Genomic DNA, 12320 nt, shown 5'->3' with positions numbered 1-12320 from the left:
CTCCTGTCTGTGTGAGCACAGAAAATTCGGGAAGGGTGTACACCGGCCCAGCAGCGTGTTTGCCCTCATGGAGTTAGAGGGCGGAGGAGGGACTTTCGCAGATTCCAGAAGACATGGATTCTGGGGGATTAACTCGTCGTGTGTGTGCTTTATTTTATACTGTAGATGGTTGCGTACACACACAAGCACTTGTATTTTACAAGCTTTGGTTTATTTGTACAGTTTTAGGCTTCCAGGCACTATTTTTCCTGCTTTATGTTTTCCTTTTATTGTCCTCAGTTTGTGATTTTTTTCCCCCCAAACCTGTACGTGTGCTTTTTGAAAACTAGAGGTCCTGTTGGTTTTTCATTTAGGACTTGTGCCCCCTCCGTTGGTTTCTTGGGTCCTGCCCTGTTACCCGTCCCCGGGCACTTGCCACTAAGTAGACACTGCAGAGGTGTCTCACCCATGGCACAGAAAGCCCCAGGCAGACTCATGGACGCAGGCATTAGCACTGGCACAGCTTAGGGACCGGACGAACACCATTCATCTTTTCATTTTCCACGCTGGCCGATAAGGTGCCTCGGTGATTGTGCCGAGGAAAGATTTGCTTACTGAAGAGAATTCTAAGACCTTTTCCAAACTAGAATATACTTGGACAAGTATTTCTGATGAGTTCTTACTATTAAAAGCACTTGAAACTTTGCATCTTTTTCCAAGGTGAGATTGGGATGGAACAGAACTTAAATTTTCTGATGGAAGTACCCGTTTTGCTTTGCGAAGTGATTTGGGTGAATTGTCATAGAGGAAGTGTAGGTTTATTTCTGCCTCTGCTGTTGCTGGGACGTGTTTCACGTTTGTGTTTCCCTCTCTTCTAGGGGACTCATAAAAGTCTGAAGGGAAACTCCCACGCCCTGGCCACCGTGACCGCCATCATTGACGGAACTGGGTCTGTAGGTACGTGGATGCTTTTAGCCCATCATTGTGGCCCTAGGGGAGACACATCGTCACATCCTAGTTAACAGACGCCCAGGATTCCAGTTGCCTTGGTGATATCAGGATCAGCTGGCCTTCTTAAAATGTGAGCAGATCAAAAGCACGTGCAAACCCAGAGCAAACAGGTGGCTGGCCCTGCCTATCCTCTTTGGTCGGATGGTTCCAGAGGAGACCTGCGCACGTGGCTGGCAAAACAAGATTTCCTCGGTGTGAAAGGAGGGGGACCCAGGTTTTCTTCCAAGCTGGTGGTGGGCAGACTATGGCCCACGGGCCTCTGGGCCACTGAGTGTTTATCACAGTCGTTTCAAGGGAGATAGGATCTTATTTCAATATAAATAACAGGTGAACTGGTGGGTCCCGTGGCACACAAGACTCCGAGTGTTACCAGCCCCGTTAAGGATCTTGGAGAGAATGCAGTAGCATATTCTGGAGGGAAAAAGGAGCAACTCGCCACTCTGAGCTGGGCCGATGGGAGCTGGTAAACAGCAAGCCCGTCCTGATCCGTGAGTCAGAAGGCTGACAGCAAAGTCCATGACCTTTGTTGAGCCTCTTGGGAGGAGCACACAGACCGGGACCCCTTCCGCCAAGACCCCAGAGCTGCCTGCCCCGGGCTCCTGTGTCGGTGAGGGCCCCTTGCTGGAGACACGGGAACTGAAGCTGGGAGGTGGGCTGGAGTGGCCCCAATGGCTGCTGCAGAGGATCTCGGTTGCATCCTGATGTGTCACCTGCTGCCCCAGGCCCCTGAAGTAGGGGGACAATGAGAGAGAGGGCAGGCCAGGTGGGGAGGGGCCCTGGGGGGTCTGGACCACCCTTGTAGCAGTAAACCAAGCGCTTGCCGGACAAAAGCGGCTCTGTAAGCACAGTTCCACCCAATACTGGCCTCTCCATCGGCCCTCCTCGGTCCACCCTGTCTGGGACGTGCGGACCCCTCCCTGCCCAGGCTCAGGGCCTCTCCCCGCTGGCCCGCCCTCCTCTGGAGCACCGTCCACCTGTCTGCTCTGTACTGTCCTCTCTCCCTGCACCTGAATGGAAGCCCCAGGAGGACAGGAGTTTGTTTCGTTCTCGGTTGTACTCTGAGCCCCGGGACGGTGCCTGGGATGGAGCAGGCACTCAGTAAGTGGGTGAGGAAGGAATTGCCCGGTGGCTCTAAGACGGGAGATCGCAGGTGGGCCGGGCGGTCTCCCATCCAGGCTGTCGGGTTCGAAGAAGAGGGGCCGGGTAGCAGAGGCTACCTGCACGGCTCACTGGGACAGGGCCTCCGCAGTCCCTGCTCGTGCCGCACTGTGATAGTGACCTCACCACTCTGATGTCCTCGGTGAGAACATCCCCTCGGGGGCACCTCTTGGGAGCCGGGGTACAGGTCTGGGGTTAGGGAGGTAGGGCAGGGGGCCGTGCCGTGTGACGGGTGTCCGCGGTCTGCCAGCACGCCCCCCCGGGCTCACATGGCCCCTGAGAAGTTTCCCACAGCCTGGAAGATGCGCTGTCGGGAGACTCCTGGGCTGAGCACGGCTCTGAGGGGCTGTGTGACCCGGCCACATCCTCTCTACCTTCTGTCCACAGAGGCGTCTGTCTGAGTCAGTCCAGCGCCCACCGTGACACCCTTTTCTGAAAGCAAATTGGGAGCTTGGCCGGCAGCCCTGATTGCATTTTAAAGCAGAAGATGGGGGGTTAAAAAGAAGGAAATTATGAAGGAGCCTAAAGAACACATTTTTCTTGATCTTCTCAAAACAAGAGGGAAGCAGAAGTTCTTGGCCCCGGGTAGAGACTCTGCGTCTCTAATCGGGGGCAGGCTCTGAGCTGCAGGAGGAGCCAAAGCCCAGCTCTGGACACCTGTCACCCCTCACAGAAGGAGGGCAGAGGCTAACTCAGACCATCCCTCGCTGCAGGTCCTGCATCCTGGGTCTGGCTGAGCCTTGGACTCCAGGGGCTCTGGCAACCCCGGTGCACCGGGACAGAGGAGGTGGTCGCCATGGAAACGGCAGGCAGGCACGTCCACCACTGTGTCTCCCCCACTGTTTCTCTGCTTACGTGCTGCCCAAGTAGATGGAAGCAAAGCCAGGCTCAAGCAGAAATGCACACAGTTCCAGCAGAAATTCTGTTCACAAGGGCGTTCACCCTGATGTATTTATTAAATGTTGTAAATGTTGGTTCCAACGGAGACAGAGCTCGACTAATTGTGAACAAGCTGGTGCCTTCTCGCAATTCACCAGAGCCAGACGGTTGCAGGGACACCAGCTCATGTGTTTGGTGCGTTCACAGGGTTGAGAACTGCATCCCAGTGGGCTGCAAGGCTGGCTGTTTCTTTATGTTTATGCAGAGCGATTAGATAGAGCCCTGAATTGCTTCAAGTTAATTTTTATTTTCTCAAAGTAACACACAGTGTTACTTTAGAAACCAGACAGTAGTCTTAGAAACGTATATAATGCAAAATGACCGTCGCCCGCCCACGCCCCTCCGCCCCCTCTTTCTAGAAGCCATCACTTTCGACCATTCTTTCCAGTCTTCCCCACGTACACATTCACACGTTTCTTGATCCGTCACCTTTTGACCTTCTCTGCTGTCCTCCTGGTGAGGAAGCTGGGGACCCTGCTCCCCACGGCCCCTCCTCTCATCCTCCCCAGCCATCCTGAGTGCTTAACCTCACTCACTCTTGAGCCCAGAAATAAACTTTAACTATTACACCCTTAATATGCACGTTCTTGGTTTTCCGCAAAGTAACAAACGTCCTGTTTTCCTTTTTGTTTACTTTTCTGTCTCGGCTGTTCCTTCCTCTCCAGCATGGCCGGCAGCCTGTGAGGGGCCCTGCAGCCACGTGACCCCTGTGCTCTGCCTAGGACACGGCTCCCATCCCAGAGCTGCTTGTACTGCCCTCCTGCAAGCCCCTTTCATGTCTTGGCCACGGTGGACCCCTGTTTTCTAGACCCCGTGTTTACTTCTCCTCTTTGGTAGAAAGCGTCTCCTAGTAGCTTCCAAGGAATAGTTTGCAGGAGGCAGATTTGAGAGCTTGGGAGTCTGTGGGGTCTGGATTCAGTTCTCTCCCTTGGTGGATAGTCTGTCTGGGTATAGAATTCTAGCTGAGAGTCCTTTTTCTCCAGAATTCTAGTGTCTTCTAGCTCCCACTGTCACCACAGAGAAGCCCGTTGTCACCCTTAGCCCAGGCCTCCACCTCTGACCTCTGGTCTTTCCTCTTGGAGGCCCCCAGGCTCACTTTACCTCTGCAGCCTCTTTGCATCCCCCATGCCCTGGGCACCTGGGGCCCACCCAGTCTGGAAACACATGCCCTGCATCCCTGGGAAAGTGTGCTGTGTTTTCTCTTTGACAAGTCTCCTCTCCTGTTTTTGTCTTCCTAGAAAACCCATTAGTTGGATGTTTAACTTTCTGGATTCATCCTTCAATTTTCTTTTTTCCTTTTGCCTGACGATGTCTTTGTTCTCCTCTGCTTTCTCCGAGATGTTCTTGGCTTTCTTTTCCAACTTCCGTACTGAACTTTTTATTTCAGACATCACAATGTTATATTCATTAGTGTCATCCTGCCCTTTCAGTGCATCCTGTTCTTCTTGGATGCAGTGTTGTGAGATTGAATGCTGTGAAATTGCTGAAGCTGGATGGTTTTCAGACACAAAAGTGGGAGTTTCGCATGATTCAACTGCTTTTTCTGTTAGTTCTCCGAGGGTATGACATTTTCCGGGGAATGTTCTTCTCCACGGTTTCTTTATTTCCTCCAGATTCCCCCTCCTCCCGGCTTGTCTGCTTTCACGTTGAGGCTTTTTCCTCTACACGGGTGAACCTCGGCCATCCCATCATATATTCATATTTAAGACGGAGCCACTAAGAACTCGTCAGAAGCCCCTTTTGCACGGGGCGCATGTCAACTGCTGGTCTTTGGGGTCCGACTGGGGTCTGGAGGAGGAGACCCGCCCCCCCAGGACCCACAGGGGTGTGACCTCACGGCCAGCATTCTTGCCACTGGGAGGCAAGGTTAAGCTTCTGCTCTCCTGGGGTGTGGGTGTGGGGGGGGTGATCACTGAGTAGTGATGCTGAGGAGGAGAAACCTGGGATCAGAGGGGCCGGAGGGTCGTATCTAACCGTTCATTATAGAAGAGTCTCAGCCAGATCCCGTTTTCTCCTACCGCCCCTCCGCCCCTGCCTCGTGCACTTGGGCAGTCTGGCTCTGAGCTGGGAGTCCCCGGCCCCTTCTCGTGAGCAAGGAAAACCATGCCAGTCACGCCCTTTAAATCCCATCCTCAAAAGCAGTGCCTTCTCTCATCCACCCGTCTCCTTGTGGGTTTTCATTTTTTTTTAACTCAGTTATGGTTCATCCTGGGGTGTTCGGGAGGGAAGAGATAAACACGTGTGAACAATCCACGTTGACCTGGAGTCCTTCTGTGGCTTTCAAAAAACACAGTTGCTTCTCCGATTATAAAAGTAGTAAGCACTCTTTGTGAACACTTAACACTAGCACGTCTAACCTAGGAAAGGCCCTCATCAACCTCTCTCTCAGAGGTTAAAGCTCAGTCAGTAACTTGGTGGGAATTCTCCATGCTTCTTCCTGTTCCGAGCCACTGAGCCATCCTCCACGCGTTTCATAACTTATTCCAGTCTCTCTTAGGAAAGTAAACAGCTGTGGCAACAAACATTCTTAAACAGATATTTCTGGATATTTTGAGGAATATTTGCTTTCGTTTTATCGTTTTTTTTAAAATTATTTTGACATAATTTGAGACTTACAAAAAGGTTTCAAAAATAGTACAAAGAAATCACATTTGCTTTATCATTCCCTCCCTCCCTCCCTCTCTCTTTTCTCTGTCCCTGTACATACACACCCACACACGGGCGCATATGCATACACACATGAGTGTATACTTATGAATATACACGTGCATGTTTTTTCCCAAACCACTTAAGAGTAAATCGCAGACATGCTGCCCCTTTTACCAATAGCTATGTGTTCAGCGTGTATTCCCCCAAAACAAGGAATTCCTGGTATAACCACAGTACAATGATGAGAATCAGGAAGTTAACAGTGATACAGTATTAACATCTACCAACCTTATTCATATTTAACCAAATATTTTTATAGCATAAGAATGTCTAAGGTTGTGCATTAGGTTCTGACTACTTTATAATAATTTTTTAATGGGATTGTTGGGTCAAAAGAATGGATATTGTAAAGTGAAGACACATTTTTAGATTTGCCTCCAAAAAAAGCTTGGACCAATCCTGCCTTCACCAGTACAAGTACCAGGCTTTTTTATCCCTTATCAATCTGACAGGTGAGAGTGAAATTTTAACGTTTAATGTGGTTTTTCTTTTTTGGGGTCATGCTCCATGGCTTGCGGGATCTTAGTTCCCCAACCAGGGATCGAACCCACGCCCCCTGAAGTGGAAGCTTGACGTCTTAACCACTGGACCGCCAGGGAAGTCCCCTTAACGTGCTTTTTTAAGTTAGGAGTAAGGCATCGAGCACCTTCCTGTATATTTACTGGGCCTGGGTATTTTGGGTAGTCACATTCCAGAGTTTTCTGCGCACAGCACCACGTGTGTCCCTTTGCCTCGTTCCAGGAGCAGCGCTGGGCCCATTGCTGGCCGGGCTCCTCTCCCCGTCGGGATGGAGCAACGTGTTCTACATGCTGGTGTTTGCAGACGCCTGTGCTTTAGTGGTGAGTCATCTTGCTTTTCAGCCAAGCAGCTTTCACGAGTGTCTCTGTGGCTGTCAGCCACACACCGGGGGCACTTTTTCCTGCGGCTCTTGGCAGCGTTTGGGCCGGTGACAGACCCCTAAATGTTCGTGGTCCTAGGCCCTTTCTCTGGTTTAAACAGATGTCCGAAGCAGCAGCATGTGGTTTCCAGCAGGTTGGGAAAGAGGCTGAGAGGGGGCTCGTGTGTGCCTCGGGCGGGTTCTTGAGCCCCTCTGCTCCGAAGCATCCACCTGTGAAGTGGGCAGAATAACGGCACCAGGGACGGGATTTACTGTGGGGGTTAAAGGGGACGGTGCACTTAGCTGGCCTCCTACCCGGTGCCATGACTGCTCCCACACCCCTCCTGCCCCCAGTCGGCCGCACTGGGGAAGCAGCTGGTTCCCGCACCCAAACTGTTCTAGAGTTCAGAACAGGAGCCGGGGCCGCCCATGCAGCGCTGAGCACCGCGGTCTCTGCGCCCCGCGTCTGTCCCCTCCTGCACGCGAAGGTCGGAGGCTTTCCCCTGGATGGAGAAGGCCGGTCCCGACGGCACAGCCCTGCAGCGGCCACCTGCAGGAGTGGCCACCGCGCCTCCCCGACTGGTCACCCCGCGCAGGGGCCCAGACCTGAAGCCACCGTCTCCTCTCATGTCACCCGGAAAACCGAATGTTGATCCCATTACAAATGAGTTGAGGATCTTGGAAATATCAGCTCCATCAATTAAATGAAACCTTTATGTTTTCATTCCCGGAAGCCCTAAGACACGGCTCCCCCCATTTCATACAGAATCAAATACCAACTGTCAACTTATGAACGTGTTAGGTGTTAAAAGCAGCTCTTCAATTAAGTCCCCAGATCATTTCCGCCAAGTAGCAGTGAAACTTCCATCGTTATGGCTGTTTAAGGCTGAAAACACTTCAATTTCAGAAATACCAGGTAATATATACACTAAACTTCCTTTTAAAGCACAGCTAAACTCGTAAGAAAGGAAAGGATATCCCCAGGGCCCCAGAATGTAAAGATAACTAAAATAAGTACCCAGGCTGATGCTGGAGCAGCCAGGGTGAGTCGTCGGTCTCAGGAATTGAGGGGCTGGGTGGTTATGCCTCCCCTCCCACAGCCCTGGGACTAAGAGGCGCGGTGCTGGGCTGGCCCAGGATGCGGAGCTGGAAGTGGAGACCCCTCATCAAGCCCAGACCGTCGGGGGTCCCTGCGTGTAGTGAAAGCATGCACGTTTGCACACTGGTACAGAAGACAGCCAGGATGTGTGCCGTCTCAGCCCACACGCCAGACTGGGGGGAAGTCCTCCCTGAGAACTTTTAGCCATGGACCTGCTTACAGTCACCTTCCATTTTTTAACTTAGCATTATGTAAATATTATGTAACACCTACCAAAAATTAAGTAAAGTTGGTTCTAGGGTGGTGATGTACCTGGTTCTTCGGCAGAAGCAAATCCCAAACCATGTGAGAGGAACAAAGTTCACCCCCCGCCGCGTGGGGCCTCTAACACCCAGCTGCACGTGAGCTCACACTCCCAAATCAGGAAACAGTAGGGAACGGCCCGCTGCGATGCAGTGACAGGCACAACAAACAGACCCCCAAACGGCAGGTAAAAGGGTTATCGCATAAACCGTACAAATGAACACTTGTAACATTACTAAGATGATCATACTGAGTGAAGTAAGTCAGAAAGGGAAAGGCAAATACCATATGATATCACCTGTATGTGGAATCTAGAATATGGCACAAATGAACCTATCTGCAAAACAGAAACAAACTCACAGACATAGAGAACAGATTGTGGTGGCCAAGGGGAAGGGGGAGTGGGGGAGGGAAGGGTCGGGAGTTTGGGGTCAGCAGATGCCAACGATTATACAGAGGATGGATAAGCAACAAGGACCTACTGTAGCGCACAGGGAACTATATCCAACCTCCAGGGATAAACCGTAATGGAAAAGAATATGAAAAAAGAGCGTCTATATGTGCATAACGGAGCCACTTTGCCGTACAGCAGAGATTGGCACCACACTGTAAATCAACTAGACTCCAATTAAAAAAGATGAAAAAAGAAATTACTAAAGATGGCAAAGAAGGAACTGAATTCACGTGCGAAGAACAAGAACTAAAAAAGACGGAGCTGGTGACATACAGGTATAAGGAAATCATCCAGGATGAGCCCAGAAAGGGGAAGATGGAAAATACTAGGGAGCAGATAGAGATTGGAGGCTCAGAGGAGACGGCCCGGCACCGTCCAGCAGGAGTCCCAGAGGAAGAAACTGGAGAACCTGAGGTCGAAGCAGTCGTTGAAGAGAAAAGAGCTGGGAGTGGGGGGTGTGGGAGAGGATCCCAGCGGGTCTGCGGTCACCAGCAGACGGCAGACTGGCTTGGAAACCCCGACTCCAGTTACTTACAGGAAACACACCTGAAATGTCAGAAAGGGAAAACACATAACAGGCAAACAATAACTGCGAGGCCGAGGCACCGGCTAGGTTAGATGAGAGACTACAGCCAAAATCGCTGCAGGAGAGAGAGCGAGAAGGACAGCCAGCAGACGGCTCGGTGGTTCCACTGAGGACAGTCTTTTCAGCCTTAAAGATCAGACACGGGATTCCCTGGTGGCGCAGGGGTTGAGCGTCCGCCTGCCGATGCAGGGAACACGGGTTCGTGCCCCGGTCCGGGAGGATCCCACATGCCGCGGAGCGGCTGGGCCCGTGAGCCATGGCCGCTGAGCCTGCGCGTCCGGAGCCTGTGCTCCGCGATGGGAGAGGCCACAGCAGTGAGAGGCCCGCGTACCGCAAAAAAAAAAAAAAAGACCAGACATGCCTCTTCTCTTCTGGGGTCAGTAGGCCAGTTTCACCTCCTTCCACGTCTGAGGCTGGACCTCCACGAACCCGGCAGGTGACCCTGGGGGCCTGCGGACTGTCTGGCTGTGATCACACCTGGGGCCCTGCTCTCCGAGCCCCGGGCCTTCCCCTCTCCCTCTGACCCCCGTCACACGGGGCTGCAGCCACCTGGGCGGGCTCTGGGGCCAAGAGGCCCTCTCCCTGCTGGGCAGTGTACACAGACGGCTGCTTTTGTCACGTCTGAGAAGTTGGTGGGGCGACCAGCAGGCCCTGAGGCGGCAGGGCCGGGGCTCTCGCAGAAGTTACCCCATGAAACAGGGCTGCTCCAAGGATGGCCGGGCAGCCCTCCGGTGCTGCTGGCTGCGGACCCTCGCCTGGTCCTCCGTTACCCTGGTCTCCCCCAGTGTCACCGTGACCATGGGTCACCTTGTCCTCACTCTTTTTCCCATTTGGACACTTTATGACTGGACTGGTTTCATTTTAAACCAGATTCCTTCTGGCTGGAATCTGTCCTAAGGGCGTTATTCCCAGGAGCACGGCCTCCGCAGTGACACACGGGACTCGGTGCCCAGCAGCCCTGCCCTGGGACCCGGCCCGTGGGCAGCTGTGCGGGGCACTCCCACCACTCTGCTTGAGGCTTTTAAGTTCTTTACGTTCTGAGGAAGAGGTCCCTCCGTGGGCAGCCGGTCCCCAGCGCCCCACGGGAGAGCCGCAGACACGGTGAACTTGAGCGCCCGCTGGGTTGGGCTCCCGGGGGGCGGGGCTGCTCTGGCACCTTCCCGCTGCCAGCAGGGCACCACCCGCAGGGTCTCCCAGCAGTAACCGTGGCCTTGTCTTTGCTCTGGGTGCAGTTCCTTCTCCGCCTCATACACAAGGAGCTGAGCTGCCCGGGGTCGGCGACGGGAAACCAAGCTCTGTAAGTGCGCCCTGCCCCCTGCGCCCCTCAGCCTCTGAGCGCCAGCCCGGCCTGTCTGCCGCCACACCTGCTTCTCCTAGGAGACCACACCTCACCCGTGGTCCCTGGCACTGCACGCCTCATTCACGCTCATTTTTCCTTTCCTAATCAATACCTGGTGTGGGTACGATCCCGGCAACCTTTCCTCAAAATGGAGTGAAAAAATGTGAGGGAAATTTACCTCTTTTCTGCTCTTTGAGCTGCAGCTTTCGGACAAACATAGCAGCTCCCAGGCTCAGCCTGGCTCTGCTCCCCCTTCCTGTGTCCTCTCCCCTTTTCTGTCCCCAAGGCCTCAGGACAGGAAGGGAGAAGCTCCAGGCTCTGCGCTTTGGGCGTGAATTGAGCGCTGCAGGCTGGGAGACCAGCTGCTGTTTCACCCTCCTCTTGCAGGTTTAAGGAGCACTGACCCCTCGAGTCCCGTGGAGGGAGGCTGGGCCAGTCCTTCACAAACTGTCTTTCAAGGAAGAGTTCAAATAAAGGATCCTGTGTTGAAAAGAGTGATTTACCCTTGCCTTTTGCACATTCACCTGGGAAAGACACACAAGCCACTTTGAGAAATCCTGGTACTGTGTCAGCCGGGCCGTGGAGCTCCCCGGCAGTGGTGGAGCAGCTTGTGGGCGGTGCTGGCTGCCGCCCGCTGAGCCCCATGAGCTGGCACCTCGGGGCGCCGGGTGGCCCCTCCGCATCCTGAGTGGCAGCGGCCGGGACTGGTGTGCGGCACCCAGGGCAGCCTCGGTCTCTCTCAGGTATTTCAGCGCGGAATGTCGGAGTGGGTGGAGCTCAGATGGCAGGAACGTGCCGGGGGACAGTCAGGATGCTGCAGGCAGTCGGGGTGCGGACAGCAGAGACGCCTCTGCAAGGACAGAGCTGACATCTGCATCAAAACCAAGACAGAGCTCAGACCCATCATGTCACCCAAAAGATGTCCCCAGCACTTCCCCCTGCTCTGCACCCACCCGGAAACGGTCCAGGGTGGACTGCGGTGAAGCCGTCAAAGCCTGTGGACAGACTGGAGGACAGACGGCCGCCCCGGAACCCCGGGGGTTCCCGTCACCGGAGCCCCAAGGGCCCCGAAGCCACTGGCCCCGGGTGGGGTCGCGGGGAGGACGCGGCGAGGCCGGGCCCCCAGCCCAGCCCTCTGTCTCCCCCCATGACGCCACGCACAGACCTGGGCCTGTCCTTGGTGACACAGCACTGGAGCGGATTTATTTATTGAAATGGGTGATGTGTTACAGAAGCTTAGGGAACATACGTGGCATCTTGTCATTGATTCAGACAAGCTCCGATTGTTCTCTAACCGCTTGTTTCCTCGGGTGTTGCCTCTCGGTTGTTGACCTTTGAAATAAAATGTTTAAAAGAAAAACCAACTCAGGCAGAATGTTGGTTATTTCTGCTCACGTCTCCATTACATTCAAAAAAGAAAACTTCCAAATAGAGCTTCGTGCTCTTGGTTTTCTCAGGGTCGGACACAGTCCGTGGTTTTGCAGCTGGAAGCAGAGACCGTTTCCAGCAGAGAGGGGGTCACCTGCTTGCGGACAAGTCCCCAGTCTACACAGAAGGTCGTGCCCAGGCCCCAGCAAACCCAGCGGCTGGGTATTTTGTAAATCATGTGATGCAAGGAATACCCCAAGGTTTGTCCTTGACCATGAACTGTCACACCGGCAGGATCAGGGCTGCACTTGAAAACTGCACAGTTCAGGGCAGGCTTTCAGACGTCCTTCTCAGAACAGGCATCTTCTAAGGTGACACACGTCTTTGTCAGACAGGGTGCCGGGTGTTAACACCTGTGCACTGAAAGGCAGGCTGTCCCTGGGGCCATGGTCAGGGTCTGGCCATAGATCACGGCCGTCTTGTTGTCCCCGCTCTCCA

At 53.7% G+C, this 12320-nt stretch overlaps 1 protein-coding gene across 44 annotated transcripts in view; it reads left to right on the top strand.

Annotated features, from left to right (window-relative positions):
- The window catches only part of SLC37A1 (solute carrier family 37 member 1), a 76156-nt gene extending 64045 nt beyond the window's left edge, over nucleotides 1–12111 (top strand). For 23 of the 44 annotated variants that reach the window (XM_089910197.1, XM_089910205.1, XM_089910189.1 and 20 more), the window contains 6 exons: nucleotides 858–936; nucleotides 2862–3222; nucleotides 6538–6635; nucleotides 7440–7589; nucleotides 10348–10412; nucleotides 11198–11561. In XM_089910197.1, the coding sequence (XP_089766323.1) occupies nucleotides 858–936; nucleotides 2862–3222; nucleotides 6538–6635; nucleotides 7440–7589; nucleotides 10348–10412; nucleotides 11198–11437 (993 nt within the window). In that variant the 3' untranslated portion in view covers nucleotides 11438–11561. The other 21 variants (XM_089910176.1, XM_089910175.1, XM_089910171.1 and 18 more) reach the window with 21 other exon arrangements.
- The last annotated feature ends 209 nt before the right edge of the window (nucleotides 12112–12320 follow it).

Source organism: Delphinapterus leucas, chromosome 4 (genome assembly GCF_059928025.1).
Source record: "Delphinapterus leucas isolate spDelLeu-1000000601 "Yukka" chromosome 4, BTC_Dleu_Yukka2, whole genome shotgun sequence".
In the NCBI taxonomy this organism is placed as follows: Eukaryota; Metazoa; Chordata; class Mammalia; order Artiodactyla; family Monodontidae; genus Delphinapterus; species Delphinapterus leucas.
Note: the sequence above shows the minus strand (reverse complement) of the source record. Positions and strands in the feature narration are given on the sequence as shown.